This window comes from Mastomys coucha, unplaced genomic scaffold (assembly GCF_008632895.1).
Source record: "Mastomys coucha isolate ucsf_1 unplaced genomic scaffold, UCSF_Mcou_1 pScaffold13, whole genome shotgun sequence".
Classification (NCBI taxonomy): Eukaryota; Metazoa; Chordata; class Mammalia; order Rodentia; family Muridae; genus Mastomys; species Mastomys coucha.
In genome coordinates this window covers 18,458,645-18,478,662 of record NW_022196895.1, presented here as the reverse complement: position 1 = coordinate 18,478,662, position 20,018 = coordinate 18,458,645, and the positions used below count along the sequence as shown (strand labels likewise).

Genomic DNA, 20,018 nt, shown 5'->3' with positions numbered 1-20,018 from the left:
GTTAGCATCTTTTGGTAGCCACAAAACTGACTCTCCATTGATAGCTGTGTGGGGATAAGAAACATTTAACTGGTTAAGATTTAGAAGTACATGGGTTTTAAAGTGTGGAAAAACCTTATAATAATGAAAAGAAATGGGCTTGAGAAATATATATGCATATATATATATTATAAATAGATTATATACACATATTTCATAATAAAATGGAACATATAATATGAGACAAAAAACTGAATTTTATCAGTCAGTTTAAATTTAAGTGGTTTTTTAAAGTGAAGTTTACTAACTGTATTTTGAGATGTTTAAATTTTGATTTTTATTGGACTGTTTTGTTTTGACAGTTTGAAGCTTCTTTTGAAGAATGGTAAGAAACTTTACTGATTCTTTAATGTTGAACTTTTTGCACTGTGCAGTTCACCAGTTTTATTTGAGAATGAGTGGAAAACTTGAAAGTAGTATTTCACATGCTAGTTAGTAAAATACAGGGAAGGAACTGGAAGAACTGGAGGGGGAGTAAAGAATGGGTGGAATAGAGTACTCATGTGAAAGTGATCATTGTCAGATTTCTGGAATCTAGCAAAAAGTTGACATCAACCAAGGAGAAAACCATTAAAGAACCAGCCCATTGAGCCAGAACATTAAAGCAATAGAAAGAACATTAAGGCAATAGAACGTGCCTGCTTTCCATTCTCCTGTATCAGTAGTAGCCATGAGAGCATTCCATACTTGTACTATGAATGCCTATTGCCAGGAGAAATGAGGCTTTATTTTTAAAAGTGTCCATTTGATGGTTCTAGTCGTACAACCAATCCTTATCGCAGTGCTTGAGGGGTCTCCAGGCAGTGTGTTCTATACTTGCCACAGTGGCCAGGGTGACAAACACCAACTAGAACAAGCCATAGATAGAACAGAGTCCATGGGGAGAAAAAGAGCTGGGCACAGAACTGCATGTGATGTATAGAATGAGCATGCCCAAAACTTGTAAAGTTGGGGATTCTAGAAATAGGCGAAGGTTAGAAACAGGCTCAGAATAACTGGTGATGCCTTCCTCCTGCACTTCTGGTTGGACTGTGTGTACTCTATGATAGAGACAGGGTTGTAATCAGCTGAGATAAATATGAGAGTTCCACAAAACAGAGCCAGTTTGCTGAGTGGGGCAGAACTTTTCTTCTTTTTCTAACAAAAATATTGATAATATAAGACATAGCTATAATATTGTAAAAATAAATCCTTTGTTGTGAACAGTTGACTTACATGAATATAGATTAAGCATTCTAATGAATAGATGAAAGTGGGAGAATGGATAAAATCACATGATGCTACTAACTTCTAGAACCATATAACCTACTGTAGTTGACTCAAGGACAAAGAAAATCCCTGACATAGAAAAATGAAGGAGATAGACAGTATCAGTAATCAAAACTCTTTAGCCTGAAAACAACAATAAAATGATTCCTAATGACATATTGCTATACTCACAGATGGGTTCCTTGCTCAATTTTAATCAGCTAAGCTTCTTGCAGTAGGTGAGAATTAACACAGAGAGCCACATCTGGACCATGTGCAGAAAGTCAGAGATTTTGAGACATACAGTCCTCAGTGGAATGTCTTTATCCAATGCATCTACTCAAGGCTCAAGGGTCTATGAGTAAAAGGAGGCAGAAACATTGTAAGAGCTACAATGGATAGAATTTTAAGGAAGCACTGTCTTTCAGACACAACAGGGATACTACACATAGGAACTCACATATTGTGGATACATGCACAAGACTCACACAAGTTCCATCCAGGTGGAGTCACAGAAATCACTCAGATAAAGGAAATAGACATGGGGTCCACCCCAAAATGGAAGACATTTGCTTTTGATACCTACTGGCAAAGAGAAAATCTGTTTTCTTCAATGCAGTTTCACAGTCATATCCTGAACCACACTTCAGGACAGGCCCTATGACCAAGAACAGTTGGACAAGACAAATTTAACTTCATAGGTTTTTTTTATTTGTTTACTTGCTTTCTTGTTTTGTTAGTTAGTGAAAACGTAAATATCAGTGTTCAAAGAAAACATCACTCTTTACAATAGCTAAGAGGTAAAAAATAAAGTCTATCAGTAAATTAAAACAGTATGGTTAATCTATGCAATGAAAAACTTTGTGCCTAAAAAGGAATAAAGTTCTAATAATAACATCACATACATAAAGATCATATATATTTGTGTATTTAAATATACATTATATAGAAGTATAATATATATTTTGTAGGGGCTAGAAACAAATGACTACAGTTATTCAAATATTTTATATGGAATATTTATTATAGCTGCATCCATATAGACAGAAAGCAGCTGAGTTATTGATAAAGACTAGTATGAGAGAAAGAAAGGACCACTGGTCAAATAGTTAACTTTATGTAATTTTATTTTAAAAGTGCAGTAGAAAGATTAATTATAATTATAAAGAAACATCGGGAGACAATATACACAAGATCACAGCTAGCTTGGTGTGGTGGTTCATAGAAGGATACATTGGGAGACAATATACAAGACTACAGCTGGCGTGGTGTGGTAGTCCATGCCTTTCATCTTATTACTTACAAGCAGAAGTAGGCAAATCACTGTGAGTTTGAGACCAGCCTGATCTACACAGAGAGTTCTAGATAATCAGGGTTATATGGAGGGAACCAAAACAAACAAACGAACAAATAGCAACAATAGTAATATTGTCAAAACTTTAGCTAGTTGTGTATGATAACATGCCAGAACAGGCAATGAAGATTGCAAGACAGAACAAAAAGCATTATTTAATCATTGATTGGGGGGACTATTAATTTTTATTATTTTAAAATTTTAACACAAAAACATAATTTTCAAAAATTTTTCTGAAATAAGGAAAGCAAAATAAGATAATGGACATATCTTATGAAACCAGAGGTTTTTAAATAAATTTGAAATATAATAATATGCAATCATTTTAAATATTAATTACTGGTATTAAAATTTACAGGAATGATACATAAAAGCAAGATATGAAATTTGTTGGTTAATTTCATAAAAGCTGAAGTATTCCTATAGTGTGGTATTCTATGTAGTGTTTAAGATAGTAAGTGAATAGGAGTTGTTCATATGAGCTCTAATGATATTTGGTAGGAATGGGGATTGTGTTAATTTTAATGACCTTAGTAAAACAAACTATCTTATCATCCAATTGATTTTCAGTCACACTTATCTCTTGGAACTGGAGAGATAGCTCAGTACTTTGCAGTGTATACTACTCTTGCAGAGGACACTAGCTCAGTTCCCAGCACCTATATCAGGCTGATCACAACCGAACGCAAGCTCCAGTGGGCCTAATGTCCTCTTCTGGTAGGCAGGCACCCACACGTCAGTATAGAGTACACACTCACACACACACACATACACACACACACACACACACACACACAAATGTGCAAATTAAGCTGCATCATAAAATTTCTAGGAAATAAGAATTTGTAAATAAAGATATTATTTTAATGTCTTCTTAATATAGATCAAGACAGTTGTGATTGTTTTAATTTTCTATTAATTTGAGTATAAATACTATTGGGTAATACAATTTTCTTCAATCAGTTCATTATTCAGCAAGGTTACCATGTAAATGACATTTGACATTTCACAGAAATGCTATACCAATTTTTGTATAACTATCTTTTTTTTTTGGTATAACTATCCTTTAATGCATCTGTCTTTTATAAATTCGTGCCATCTTCCTTGTTCGGTGTGTGTAGGACTTCTGGCACAAAAGATAAAGAGGAAGATTTGGGGTCCTCTGCTCCCGAGAAAGAAGTACACCCAGAAAAAGCAAAGGGTACGTTTGCTTTTGATACTTACAGATGTATAGTTGTTTATAGGCCGTTGACCTTTAGTTAACATAGTTCTGATATCAACAATTATTATTCTTACGAGTTTTATGGATATAGAATAGGGAAAAGAGTCTACTATACCACTCTAGGAAGCATTTCCTCAGCTAATACGTACTATTATTAATGACTTCTGTACCAGACATTGGGCTAAATTGTGGGTATACAGTGAAACCTGCCCAGAGCTCAAAGAACTAGTAACAATTGAGAATCATTGATTAAACCTTTCTGTGATGATCAAAGTATTGCATGTCTGTCTGTCTGTCTCTTCAGTGGGGCAGCTATCATCCACAGAGAACTACTGACCAGTCGGCATGTGGCTAATAAGACTAAAGAAACTTAATTCTAAAGTTTAGTCTTAACAGTGAAATATAAATAGATATAATTCAGGGGCTTCCATATAATCAGAATTTACCATAATTAACAAAAAGTTGCAAAATTTAGATATTGTCTTAAAGTTATTATTAATACTATTTCAACATACTTAGATATATGAGATTATACCATATTTCTCATCATTGCCTGTCAGAAAAATTTAGAAATGCCTTCACTGGAGGAAAACTGATGAACTCAGGACTTTTCATTAAAAGGAAGAATATTTTGTTTAAAAGCATTACTCATTCCTGTGCTCTGATTCATTTTATTTATTTTCCGTATTAATGTCTACGGAGAAGATGAAAACTTCAATATTTATACATCACAGATATAGAGGAAAAGAGATTAACTCACTGATGGCCACAGTCACAGTAAAGTATCTAGCATGACATCCCAGAAATATGCACGTGTGAGAATAAGACGTACATGGTACCAGAAAGATAGCAGCTTTTATAAAAGCATTTGGGTTAAAAAATAAAAGTGCAAGCCATTGCTTACATATACAGTGAGTGAGTTGGTTTGGGGGACAATTAGAGAGATGTATATGACAATGGATCAGAGACACCACAAGTCACTTACAGATATATTTATTTGTATGCCATTAAAGAAAGAGCAAAAGGTAATTTGTAAAGATGAAGAACTTTGGCAAAGCACATGTAAATCCATTAAAGTGCTGTGATTGGTGGTGACATGAGTATCTTTGTAATATTTAGACAAAAACATCTTAGGGAGATTGATTATGGAATCATTCACAAATTGTCAATGTTGAATGAAAGAAAATATCACTCAGCAAAGTACCCAGGCTGAAAGTTAACAGTGGGTTCAAAGAAACTGGACAAAGCTGGGGCCATAGAAAGTTATTTTTGCCCATTAAGATTATTTCTTTTAAGGGTACATGTCAATGTCTTTAACAAGCTCTCTAGGATAGTAGAAGATAGGCAATAGTTTAGTTTGCCTTTATAGCCATTACATGGCCATATATAATACTGCCATCTAACAGAAAAGTCATTGTCTTTATTATCCAAAAGAAAAAAAACAAGAGGTTTATCCACCACTTTATTCTTTTATTCCGTTTCACTGTCTTACCCCACCCCCACCCCCGCTGCCCTCCATGGTGTCCTTTATTTTCTTGACACTGTGCTTATGTATTCATGTCATGCCACATGTTGGCGAAAGTCAGCCTGTGTAGCTACACATATCAGCAGAACAGGACTCTCATCTGTCTTCCTTACCTTGTTCTCTCTAGAGGAAAGCATATTATTGCTGTTGGAGGAAATAATAATTGTACACATTTTGTTCACAAGCAGATGAATGAATACCTCTGCTAATATTTTGTTAACATTACGCCATATTATTCCAGAGCTGTGAACCAGAGATCGCAGGCGTCTCTCATTAACAGAGTTAATTAAGGCTGAATAAATAGAATTTGGAAATTTCCTGATGAATTCTTGCCAAGGCTAAGTGGAGACGTTATTATCTGATAAAGCTGAAGAATATCAATGCCTTCTTTTCCAGGGACTGAGCAATCTTCAATGCTGATTTAAATTGCTTACTGTGATTTGTGTCCTTAAATATTTGGAGGAAATATGGCCATGATTTAAAAATAAAGGAGCCTGTGTGGTGTTTTACTTCTAGTAGTGATTCTCTTTAAGTTACTGGTTGAGGTTTTATATATGCCTTCTATGTGTTCACTGAAAATTCTGTCGCCAAAGAATATTACGTCATCTTTGTATTATCTTCATGATTGGGTTATATAATTTTAAATCTCTTTGGTTTGTTTTCAAGGCAAATCTCTCGCTCTGTAGCTCAGACTATCCCTGAACCCACAGTGATCTTGCAAAATCACCCTCTCAAGTGCTAATATTACAGGCCAGTGCCATCATGCCTGGCTCTGTTTTACATTACAAATGGTCTTTAAAGATTATTTAACTTTTCTCTTTTCTTTCTTTCTTTCTTTCTTCCTTTCTTTCTTTCTTTCTTTCTTCCTTTCTTTCTCTTTTATTAACCTAAGATGAGCAGATTTGAGCTTTTCTAGCCTCATGAGGCTGCTAATACCCAGACAAATGCCGCATTGCTTACCAATCAAGGATGCTCTCTCATGGTACATACTAGTCCCTCCACATGATCTCTCCACTTTTTTCTCCTCATGGTCCTCTCTCAACTCTCTCTGGGATCTGCCCCAGCTGTGATCAGAAGTCCCACCCTCTTTGCTTCTGCCCAGTTAGTTAGCTCTTTATTAAACCAAAATCAGACTGCTTCCTTCTACCTCAGTCTATCAAGTGTCAGAATGCTCTTGTGTTGGGTTTAGTGCATGTTTCTTTTTAAGACAAGGCAGTTTGCACTATAGGTTGTATTAACTTAACAATGATTAAAGAAAGTTGAACACTCTGTTGGAGGATGGTTTCATACACTGTGTAAAGAATGTCTTTGTATTATTCAAATGCATATTTCTGTACTAATAGAGTTGAGTACAGTCTGGACTTTGGTATTGTTTATTTTTATGAAGTTCACCTGTCTCTGTGTTTTGAATATGTTCTTCTGTATCACCTCCTAACATTACTTTCTTAAACACGTAAATATTTGAAAGACTACTTCATGTAAGATGCATGTTTTATCATCATGTTGCCTGTGGGCTGGCTTATTAACAAGCTTAAATGCATGTTCCTATTTTTAAGATGAGAAGTGTCCCGAGTTGAGGAAGAGGATGGAGACATTGCTATCAGAGGCCATCTACCTCATTAAAAGTCTGGAAACAGACAGAGCAGAAGCAGAACAAGCTTTAAGACAACAAAAATCACGGAAGAAAAGGATTAGCATGAAAATTGACGCTTGGTCCATTTGGAAGCTCCAAGAACTCCCAATAGCTGTACAGAAAGGTAATAAAAGGGTTTCCTCCTCCACCAGTGTCTTTCAGAGTAGCTGCTCTGGATACACTGTTTACTGGTAGATGTTTACAGACTGGAGCATGAATGGAATATGGTATTAAACATTGGGATGAATCCAGAGACACAAACCTTGACTGTAGGCTTTTAAGTGTATTGAAAAATCTCATTCACAGGGAGAGGCAAACTTTTGCCATATATATTACTTACCATAATTGTGGTAGTATTTGAGTTATTAAAGATCCATACATCTTACTGCCCTGTTGGTATCATTAGCCATGTTTGAGGATGTAGAAAAATTCAGATTTCTAAATGACATGTTGGGAAGGACACCCGCTTACTTTTGAGAATTTAGATGTAAATTCAGTTTGAAAAGAGCTTTTAGCAAGAAGGTAACTTTAATATGTTTGCAAGACTAACTTGAACAATAACTGTTCGAGAAAGTGCTTTTCTTTAGAGCATACAGAGGAAGAGCTAGGGTGGAATATTACACAACCTAAAGTTTCTGTCTACTGTGTCATTAAAATATATCCTGTACCATTAAAACATTCCCGAGTAGTCCAGAGGCTAGAAACTTCATACCTGTTTTTGAGTTAAGGAGTCATTGACTTTAAAGTATTTTTTTTTAATTAGATGCTCATACAATCGCTCACTTGAGATAAAGGGCTGTGCTATTAATCTTGCTCTGGGATAACAGGCATTAACTTACAGCACTATGTCATGCAGAAGAAATGAATAAACTTTTATTATAACACTAAATCTCCTAAAAATATGACACCCAAAGTAGATATGTGCGTTCTGTGGAGTTGCAAGAAGATATTATTTATATGGTCTTCTTGTGTCATTCGTTTCTTGAATATAATTTATTATATTAACATTCTGCTAATACATTACTGTGTTTATAACTGACTTCTAAACCTATTTATGGAATGTAAATATGATAAGACATGAGAGGGTCAGAATAGGTACTGTGGACCCCAGTGGATCCTTCAGTTGGCTCATGTTCACATCCACAGAGCATCTGCAGTTTCCCTCATTGTCATTCCTCATTATCTGTGGTAGAATAGCTGATGTTAGGAGCTGATATTTTTATTAGATATTTTCTTTATTTATATTTCAAATAATATCTCATTCCCCAGTTTCCCTTCTGAAAAAAAAGCCCCTCCCTCCTCCTCCTGCTCACCACCCCACCCTCTCCTGCTTCTTGGCCCTGGCATTCCCCTACACTGGGGCACAGACCTTTCATAGGATCAAGGGCCTCTCCTCCCACTGATGACCGACTTGGCCATCCTCTACTATACATATGCAGCTGGGGCCATGAGTGCCACCATGTATATACTTTGGTTGGTGGTTTAGTCCCTGAGAGCTCTGAGGGTACTGGTTATTTCACATTGTTGTTCATCCTAAGGGGCTGTAAACCCTTTAGCTCCTTGGGCCCTTTCTCTAGCTCTTTCATTAGGGACCCTGTGCTCAGTCCAATAGATGACTGTGAGCCTCTACTTTGGTATTAGTTGGGCACTGGCAGAGCACCTCAGGAGACAGACTTTTGAATGTATCTCTAGTTACCTTATAAGCCATTTAAGACCATTTAAAATCTATGGCTTTGAATCTGTTTGGAGTAATATTCAGGGAACTGTAGAAATAAAATGAATATAGATGTATATACATTCTAGTAAATAATAAATGTAATAAATTCTCATGATAGATAATAACTTATAGTTTGGATAAACTTTTAGTTAATACTATTAAAGGTCTACTTAAATTTCAAATGTATATTTACTTGCTTCATTTTATTTAAGTGAGTTATACATGCAGTATAATTTAAAGTCACTACTATATACTTGTTGGGAACTTTCTGTGTGAAAAATGTTTCTGAAAAACTATTTCCAGGAACCAGCTGGCTTTATATGGATATAAATAGGACACAATCTTTAAATGTTATTAATCTGTTTTGAAATATAGAGTTAGATATTTTCTGTTTTTAGAATTTTATATCTTCTTGTATAATAAATTTAAAAGCTCAATCTTTTTAAGTAGCTGTAAGTAGGATGTTTGTCAGAACAAACATTTAAAGAAATAAAATTAGGGGACCCATCTGCTGCTTTCCTGGATCTCTTCTAGGGGCTCCTCCAGTCTCCTTTTCTATCTGCTACAACACATACGTTTTGTTTCATCTCTCCCAGAAAGCAGGTTCACAATGGCTTGTGCCAAAGATGTTTTCTATAGTCTAACTTCCTTTTAGGTCAGCCAGTGAGAATCCACATGGGACACCATGAATAGAGAAGAGTGAGGTAGTATATTCATAGCCCTGGTACCTTCCTTTGTCTGGTCATAACATACCTCTGAAATTATAGCTCTTGTTATCTATCTGATATCTAGTGCTAAGAAATTCTTTATCATTTTTTACTATCAAAACAATGAACAGAAATGTCTTCCCACATAAATTGGGTGTTATATTATCCTGCAAGCTATAAATTAGTTTGTATAGCTTTGCTCTCTTGTAAAATAAGGTGACGCATACATTTTATCATGTACCACAAACATCTTGAAGTACAAATGAGTGACTGCCACAGACTTCCCTGAGGTTCCAGGTGCCTACTTTTATCAGTTCCCTGTTTTCCACACATCTTTGCTTGTGATCTGTGGATATTTCTCTATGGCTACCTAATGAGAGAGGAAGAAATCTTCGATCTGAGAATGAATATGTTTGGTAGTTTGTGATGCACTTTGTAGAGCTGGTATTCCCTGCTCAATTTGAGAACTAGAGGCATCTTTCCTCAAAGAGAATACTTTAAAGTACCCCTAGAAGAATAGATGGGCAAGGCACAGGTGTGAAGTGGCAAATGGGAAAAGAAGCACTCATGGGATGGAGAACATGAATGTGAGATAAATCAATACAAAATGGGATACACACACACACACACACACACACACACACACACACACATACACATACACTCATATACACACATGCACACACAAGCACACACATATATATACATGCACAGACATATACATATACACATGCATACACATATACACATACATATTTCCATATGCACACACATGCACAATACATACATGCATGCATAAACACATATGTACACACACATGCACACATTCACACACAGATACACATGCATACATACCCACATGAACACACATGCACATAATACACACAAATGCATATACAATATACATATGCACATACATATACACAGACACACATGCACACATGCACACATACACACACATGCACACATATACACAGACACATGTGCACACATATACACCATGCACACACATGCACACATACAACACATGCACAAACACATACACATGCAACACATGCACAAACACATACACACACAACCATACACACACAACACACACATACCCATGCACACATATACACACACACACATATACTTAAGAAGATAGACAATGTAAAATACTTAATTAAACCGACAGACATGAAAACAAAAAGGTCTGGAAAACTGTGACTGACCCTTCTACCTGGGAGCAGTCAGATACTGGCCTTCGAGGACAAAAAGAGTAGAGGGGGTGGTGGCAGGGTTCTGAAAATAGGATCAGCTTCCGTGAGACCACTCAACTTTATTTAGGGTGAACAAGGGCTATATAGATTTGAGGAGTGAGTATGGAATTCCAAGGTGCATATGCTATTGGCTAGGGTGGGAATGCTCATTTACATGAAAAAGTATTCCAAGACCAAGCAGGTTCTTGGGAGAGGGGGATTGGAACCTGTAATCTAGTCATAGACTATGTGACTTTCCTCAGATGGGGGTTATAGGCAGGAAGGGTTTATTGGTTATAAAACAGTACCTAATAATCATATGGTGGGAAGCGCTGAGTCATGTAGCACTTGCAGGAAGCTTTGTGCAGGGTCATCCTCTAGATAAGGTCAGGTACTTGTGCTATCAAGATAAGATCAGGCAGCAAAGAGGAAGTCCTACTGAGAAATGGAGTCCTCCATTTTGTGCCCAGAGAGCTTTGTTGTGACCCCAATAGCAGAGTCTTCCAACACAAAAGAAGTAACAAGATTAATCAAAACCAAAATATAAAGGAATCAAATTAAAAATTCACACAGAGGGTTTCTTGGTGTCCTCTATCCCCTCTGGCTATTATGATCTTACTGCCTCATTTTCCACAAGGTTCCCTGAACCCCAGGAAAAGGGATTTGATGGAGACATCCCACTTAAGGCTGAGTGTTCCACGCTCACTCGCTCTGCATAAAATGTCTGGCTAGAGGTATTTGTGTTTTTTTGCCATGTACTGTAGGAGAAAGCTTCTCTGATGATGACTGATCAATAAGCATGGCAGAATGTTATTAGGAGCCATTTTACTGCTACATTTTTTATACAAGTAATATTTTGCTTTACGCTAGCCTTTGAATTGTTCATAGTCACCCAAGTAGAATCAAATGTGGCTTCCATTTCATGGAGTGGGCCTCAGGTCAAATCAGATATTGGTTGGCTGTACAGGTCCATGATTTGCTGAAGAATGATACCATGGACTCAGATAGTATATAAATGCAAAGAGTGTTTTATTCTTCAGAAGTCCAACACGCTGGGGTCTCCCATTACCAAGATAGAGAGACAACCAAGTGAGTTTACAGGCCTGATTTAAAGCACATTAGAGGAGTTCTGGGGTAGGTGGGTTTTGTCTTACTCTGTCTCTAAGCATTCCATTATTGGGCATGTTAATTTTAGATGAATAAATTATTTCATTATTTATTTTTTGTAAATCAATCTGAAAATAATAATTTTCAGTTGAGGTTTTTTGGTATTTTTGTTTTTCTATAATTGGAGCATCTTAGTAAGAATCGTGCCTTCCCTCTCATGTCGACACTTGTAAGTCTGATTTTTATCATTTTAGCTTTATGCATTTCTGGAAAGCCTCTGCTCTTTCAAATTTATTTTCATGTTAGCACGGTTACATAAAACGTGTGTATATGTGCTTATAAAATGATCAGTTTGTTTGTTGATGGTAATAATTTGAATTTATATTAAAGATTATCAACTAATAAAGCATGTTTTAGTCCTCTTGTTGATAAATGAAGGAAACAATGTTTTACAATTCAATATTTGAATAACCCTTCTTAAGATTCATAGGTGAATAATTTCTAAAGTTTAAAGTAGATTCTGTATACTATCACACATTTCTTTCTGGTCTGTCTGATGTCAGCACTGAACTCAGTGTTGCCCTCATTAATTTACTTTCAGAACACGAGAACTTCTCCAAAGAAATCGCAGAGCTGACCAACCATATTAAAGACAAGGCCATCAAGGTGGACCATCTACAGGAGCAGAAAGAGAGGCTGGAAAAAGCCAATGAGAAGGTCCAGAAGGACATAGACTACATGATTTCTCATAGCATTCTAATAGAGAAAAAGCGCAAGCAGGAGCTACAGTCTCTGAGAGAACGTTACCATAAAAAGTTTGAGGTGAGTGAATCTGTATCTTTTTGGTTGTTTCAAAATATTTCTACTGTAAGAACTGAATATGTATTCTAATGTTGATCTGTCATTTATTTGTCCAATAGTCTGTTCAATGATAATTTATTGGTATTTATTTAGACACTATCTTTGAGACTTCTCTATATACCTAGGGCATTTAATAATATTCAGTTAACTCATTAAAATTATAGAGACTCAAAACAACCTTGTTTTTTTAAATCATAGTTTTAACTGAGTGAGAAAGCAAGTAGAACATATCAACAATGTAAAATCATTGATAAAAATTACAAACCTAATGGTACTTCAAATGATTATATGATATCAATCACATTGTAGAGTCATTCTATAGAGAACATTTATTTGCAACTGCTCCAGAAATAACAAATTTTACCTCATATTACTGTTTGATTATTTAAAATAAATAAAACAATCCCTTCCAGATTTACCACACAGTCACTCTCTACCATCATCATACAAATAACTAGTATAAATTTCATCCATTCATTAAAACAATGTAACAATGTTGTATCTTTGAATTATACAATGCTGCTATACTTTGACTAAGTCTCTGCATCTTCATTTTTAAGGTAACGTTTTATTTTTGAACTTTTATGTGTCTTTATTTGTATGTGTGCCTTTATTTGTCTGTAGGTGCACCACGTGCATTCAGGCATATGTGGAAAGCTAGAAAATGGCATTAGCTTTCCGGAGTTATGGATTGTAAGCTCCAAGATGTGGGTCCTTGAAAACAAGCCAGGCTTCTCTGCAGGAGTGGCCACTGTTCTTTCCGACTGCTCTATTTCTCCAGCCCTCTACATTGTTTTAATGTAATTAAACTACTCTTCATAGATACAAATCTAGTTTATTTTAGTTCTGTATTCCATCACATACATGTAAAACAATTTATTAATGTTTTCTCTCTCCTGTCTCTCTCTTTCTTCTCTCTGTCTCTGTCTCTGTCTCTCTCTGTCTCTCTCTCTCTGTCTCTCTGTCTCTGTCTCTGTCTCTGTCTCTCTCTCTCTCTCTCTCTCTCTCTCTCTCTCTGTGTGTGTGTGTGTGTGTGTGTGTGTGTGTGTGTGTGTGTGTGTGTATGTGTGTGTGTGTGTTAGGCATCTGAGTTTCTTTTCTAGTATGTATTGACAAAACTGCAGTTTGCCAATACACAATAAGTCCACAACAATGTTCTTCTTTCAATGTACATATTAACTTTCTTCAGCTGTATACCTTACTGAGTAGTAGGCAAGGTCCATTCCATTAGCTAATACCTCAGTGTTCTCCAGAGGTCCTCTGAAAACTTGCCTAGAGTAATGCTTATGTTGAAGCCTTCCTATACCCTTCTACAATTTGATAATGTGTCAGCTGGAGTTACATCCTGTTTTCCTGATCTTATTTCGCTTTCACTGGAATGGATTTTGGAACTCTAAGAGAACTCCTTGACAAAAACTGACCCACTCAAAACAATCACCTCTCGTTATTTCTAGCTATGCTGCCTAGTTTTATGTTACCTTGACAGAAGCTAGAGTTATCTGAAAGTTGGAAACTTCAGCTGAGAAATGCCTCCATATAATCTGCCTGTAGTATATTTTCTTAATTAGTTATTGATGGGGGAGGGCCCAGGCCATTGTGGGTGATTCCATCACTGGGCTGGTGTTCCTGAGTTCCATAAGGTAACAGACTAAGCAAGTGATGGGGAGTGAGTCAGTACGCAGCATGCCTCCAAAGCCTCTGCATCAGCTCCTGCCTTCAGGTTCCTGCTGTGTTTGAGTTCCTGTTCTAACTTCTTTGAATGGTGAGCACTGCTGTTGAAGTGTTGGCCAAATAAGTTCTTTCTTTGCCAACTTGCTGTTTGGCCATAGTGTTTTGTCAAAGCCATAGAAACCCTAAAACACTAAGCTTCCCTGTTATCTAGAGATGATAGCTGTGGTTCTCACTTCATGACAACCATGAGGCAACCTCTGGTATGGAGCCAGTAGAAAGGATGCTGAACTGAAAAGCAGAAAGATATTGAAAGCCTAGGGCTTTAAAGAAAAGGTTAACCCAGTCTTGTTTTAGCAATTATAGTTCCAATCCTAAGTGGCATTGTCCTGGTTTGTTGATACTGGTGTCTATTTGATGACACTATTTGGTGAGTTTTTTTCTCTGTGGATGGCCTTGGGTATTGCTGTAGGCAGAGGAAGCAGTATTGTCAGCAGCCAGGAGAGGAGGTTCCGGAATGACAGGAGCTCACTGCAGCAGGTCAAGAAAGCAGAAGCCTTTGTGTAAACCTATCAGAGATGACTGTGACTAGTTTTGTGTCTACATGGGGGATTTTTCATTAAATCAAGGCAATGATTTACATACATAGGCAAAAAGAACATTTTGAGTGAAGCAGGTTACCTTTTATCATCCAATCAGTTCGAGTCCTGGACATCATCAAAGCTGACCTCCTTTTAGTAAAATGGAAATCTGAAAGCTTAATTACTGGATTTGGACTGCATATTTGCTTGGTTCAACCTGTGAGACCACACTGCAGATTTTGGACTTCTGTAGTCCATGACTTATTTCCTTAATCTAAATCCACCATAGTGGGTGGGTCTTCTCACCTGTTGGACCATTTTCTAAAGAATTCTGGGTGACATAGCCCACTTTGGGGAGCGACTTGGCTCTGTCACTGCTACTTCATTGCTCTCCTTGCTGTGTGTTGAATTTCACAAGCAGAGCTTCTGATCGACTGGTTTTAATTCTGACTGCCACCTCTAGTGACCTCAGGGGTGAAATTAAGACAGTCTGTTCTCTTGGTTTCTGTTGTAGATATAATTATTTAATCTCAATCAGGGGGTTCTATCCCATCTTTGATCATTCAGTTCCCAGATAAAACACACACAACTTTTATATTTATAATAAACTTTAATCAGCAGTAGAGCAGATATCTACCCACTAAGCTCTTTTGCCTACTTCCCTATCAATAAGTTACCTTTCAATAAGTTATAACTTGCCATGTTCTATCTAGGGAGCTCTTAACTCCAACTGGCTAGCTCTCATAGCTATGTTTTCATGACTCATATACTCATGGCATCTTCTCCTCTATCTACCATCTTCCCCTCATGGTACTACCTCAGAACCCAAGATTAGAAACCAAAACCCCACCTACTCTTCTGCCTACCTATAGGCTGTTGACATCTTTATTTAACCAATAGTTTTAAATTAAGGAGCAAGGCGACATAGCATTACTTAGTATACACACAGATTCTCCCCAGGCAGTATTTAGCATAAGACATAGCAAAAGATATAACCTCAATATATTTCTTCAGAGGAAGCCCAGAACTGTGTTAAAACGTCACTCTGGCTACATATCACCAGGAGAAGTAATTCCCCCAAATAAAGATGAGACACTACTAGGGATGGTTAGATATATCATTTGCCACTGTAAAAAAAAAAAAAAAAAAAAACCTACAGTGACACAGCAGTATTCTGTATGAAAGTACATCTTCCATTTATGAAATGAGCATAACTGACAAAACTCAGGAATGAAAAACAGAATTATGAGCACTGCAGGGACCAAATGCCTCCTCAGAGAGAAGCAGAAGCATACAGAGCTGTAGAAAACAGGTTGACTAGCTTTTCAGAGTGCAGGCCCTAGAATGGGAGTTCAAGTGTTGTGTGCTTAAATCCTTACTATAAGCTTTCAGACCTTGAAAACTATTTGTAAATCTTTGTGCCTTGCCTTCTTCCTTTACAAAATGCTATAATAATAACTACTGAGCCATAAGCTTAATGTTCACCTGAATTAAATATCAGGGATCAAAACAGAGGCTACCATAACACCCAGAGTGAAATATACATACAGAAATTCATTACTGCAGATGTGTACATTGAAAATGAAAGATCCAGTTTAACAATGTCTATGCAGATAATTAAACAACAACCTAGAATATAGGGGTGAGTGAAACATCTAAAATAGGATAATATTGGGGCTCTGCTGAGGGTTGTCCATTTTTTTCCTTGAGTAGTACATCAAACCTACATGTAAATAGTTTCCCAAGTCTCACATTCTCTGCCACCATACACTTGTCTGTTCTCAAACACTTGTCCCAGATATACAGAGAACAACCCACAAGCTTTAGAACCTACTAAAACTACTCAGTTGACCTCTCTCTCTACAGGAAGCTCCTGAAACTTAGCAAACTCTTCCCTGCCGGCATGCTTGCATGTGTCGTCTGTCAAGAATTATAAACCCTGCATTGCAAATATACCCGAGACTGATTAATTGTACACTTTGGCATCAGTCTTTTTATGTTATCTGTGTTTTGATTAAAATAAATCCAAAATCCTAAATTATATAAGGTATGCAACATTTAATTTAAAAAGCACACACTATCTAAAATATAGTGTAACTTATGAGAAATTTAAACTACGAAGTAAACATTGTCCAAGGATCCAAGGAGAAGGTTATCAAAAGAAACCTACCAAATATTAGCTTATTGCATCCAATAACTGATCCTGGATTTAGTGGCAGTGTAGCCTATGAACAACTAATCATTTCAATATTATTTTTAAACACCCAATCCACAGAAAAGAAGGGCATCCTTAAATGAATTCTAGCTGATACTTTTAATAGCAGAATCTTGTGAAATTTTTGAACAAAGCTATTAACAGAATATATATCTGTAAATATGATGAAAAATATGTTCAAAACAGTCCTTTATCAAAACAGTCCAATGATAATGAGTCACCTCATGCATAATTCCCTTTAGGAGGCTAGAAATTACTTGACATTAAGAGATGTAGTTCTATAACTTAGACTGTCACCAGAATAAAAGGAAGAGGTCTGATTTTTATCAAAAGACTCTTGAGATGTATTAGTCATAATTAAAATGCTGAAGCCAGAAGAGAACTTCTGTAACCTTGATGCTGAGGTTGGAAGAGTGCAGATTCTGAGGCCAGGCATATCTACCCAGCAAGATCTGTTCTTTTAATCAAGATATTATAATATAGACATAAATTACAGACTTTTACAAATGGCACTAGTGTTCATATTAACCCCTGAAACCCTGCAGCCATTTCAAGCAAAAGCCAGAGAAAATGACTATACAGGACATGATGTGTGTTAAAGAGACTACTTTCGTCAATGTGACAAGGCAATGAAATGAAATACAAAAATTTAAAATGATAAAATAATTTTATCATCATATATAACTGAAATGACACGTCTGAGGCCTTTCCATGCAATTTATCTTTATTTAGTTTTAAACCTTCCCAGTACGTTTGTGAGGTGGGCCAGAGGTTAAGAATATTTGTTGCTTGGAACTGCTTTTTTTTTGACTATCAAGGCTTGGAACTACCTGGAACTCCAGCTCCAGAAGATTCTTCTGGCCTCGTTGCCACCTCACATGCTCATGGTGTGCAAGTGATCAAGTTTCTTGGAACACAGATGCCTTTGTGTTCCTCCAATGAGAATCAAAGCTGTTGCTCTTTTTCCTGGAGAGTAATTTGCCAGCCAGCATTCAGAGAAGCCCTTCCCTTCTGACTCAGCACATTCTGGTTTGAGAGGTGCATCTGAAGAAAATATCTAAGCTTGTAAAGTCTCTTGGCAGCTTGCTTCAGCACAGTGGGGTTTGCATTCCTCAAATCTGCTCATCAGTTGTGCACAGTGTCGGTCCGTGTGCCTGGCAATGAGAAAGAGCAGCAACTGTCATGTGGTATAATTCAGACAAGAGAGGTGGATAGGAGAGCACGAACAAAGGAGAGATGGAGACAGCTAGGAAGTGCTGATCGTTTTCATTAATTACTAAAAGTAAATGCTTTGGACTATTACAGGAAGATAGCAATGCTTATTTCTGATTAAAATGAGTACGAGTGATTTAATTTTCATTGTACTGTACGAGTGATTTAATTTCATATGCACATTAAAGATCAACATCTTTAAAAGATGATTTTAACTTGAGCCCATAAACCTGTAACTTTTCTGCTTCTGTAGTATCAAATGAACTGTCAATTATGATAAAGGAACACGAACCCTATTTTCTTAGCTGTACACATTTAGAGGATTAGTTATGGTAAGAAAACATACATTAATAACTTTAAGCCTAAAGTATGAGTGACAATGGAATTTTTTAATTAATCATTCATAAATATATGGGCGACATATATTTCATTTCTAGGTAATGGAAAAATTTAGAGCAATTCATGAAGAGCTTAAAGAGTCCGTGGATAAGTGTGAAAGTACCAAAGCAAAGCTTAAGCATATGAGAATAGAGAACGAAAAAGAAATTCAAGAAGATCTAACAAGTGCAGCATCCTATGAGTAAGAATTCACCCTAAATACTATGTATAGTGTTTAGAAATGAAAGGTTAACCAAACTGTAATAAATACTACTGCTCAAAACTTTCAAATAGCTTAGAATTTAAGTTGCTTAAGCCAATATTATCATCAAGTTTGTCAATTGAAATTTGAATATTTCATGTATAAATCTATGTAAGCCCACATGACAGTATATTTTAGTTTTAAAGTTTTCATGTGTATCAGCAAATTTCATGAGGATAAAGCATAATGCCAATGTATCTCCCTGTCACCTGCATGCAAAAGGGATTTCCTTATTTTTTAATGAGATATCACATATTATGAATCAATGCAGCAATTATAAGTATGTTAATATTTAAATTTGTATTTATTTTCTTACTAATAGAACAATATTTAAATGCATAGATTTTCTCCTTCTAATTAATAGTTGCGATTGTTATCTCCTTGCATAAATTTCTAGAGTAAACATACCTTCTGATATGTTTGTTTCTGTGATAAAACATCACAGGCAAAAGCAATCTGGGGGAAGAAAGAGTTAATTTTATCTTACAGCTCAGAGTGCATCATCCAGGAAAGTCAGGGCAGGAACTTGGATGGAGAAGATGGTACAGAGGCCACAGAAGAGGATAGTTCATTTGCTTCTTCAGCCTGCTTTCTTGTAGAACTCTGGAATGTCCCTGGGTGGCATTGCCAGCAGTAACTTGGGCCCCATATGTCAGTCATCATACCCCACCCTACCCCTCCACCACCACCACTGCACCAAATAAAGCAGCACAGATGTTGCCAGGAGCAGTTCTGGTGTGGACAGTGTCTCAAGTACCATCTTCCAAAACAATTCTATCTGTGTCAAATTGGCAAAGACTACCCAACACACCTCCTGGTTTCTTTCATTGACTTAAAATTCCTTTTGGCTTAAAGTGACATCAAAGATTTTTCTTTGTTTAAATTGATTCATGATTTAGTAGGGACAATTAATCTCATGTTAAAATCATTACAAAGCTAGAATCAAACTCATATATGCAAATGAGCACAATTAGTACAAACCTTATGATCTGGATAACATCTATTTGCTAAAATGTGTATATTTTCCCATAGCCACTTCATCTTTACA

The 20,018-nt window shown here is 36.4% G+C and overlaps 1 protein-coding gene across 3 annotated transcripts in view; it reads left to right on the top strand.

Moving 5' to 3' along the window:
• Positions 1-20,018, top strand: part of Ccdc178 (coiled-coil domain containing 178) — a 345,640-nt gene that overhangs the window by 40,083 nt on the left and 285,539 nt on the right. For all 3 annotated transcript variants that reach the window (XM_031365073.1, XM_031365074.1, XM_031365072.1), the window contains exons 9-13: positions 342-364; positions 3,763-3,842; positions 6,945-7,145; positions 12,395-12,615; positions 18,768-18,910. In XM_031365073.1, coding sequence (XP_031220933.1) covers positions 342-364; positions 3,763-3,842; positions 6,945-7,145; positions 12,395-12,615; positions 18,768-18,910 — 668 coding nt within the window. The remainder of the gene's footprint in view (positions 1-341; positions 365-3,762; positions 3,843-6,944; positions 7,146-12,394; positions 12,616-18,767; positions 18,911-20,018) is intronic.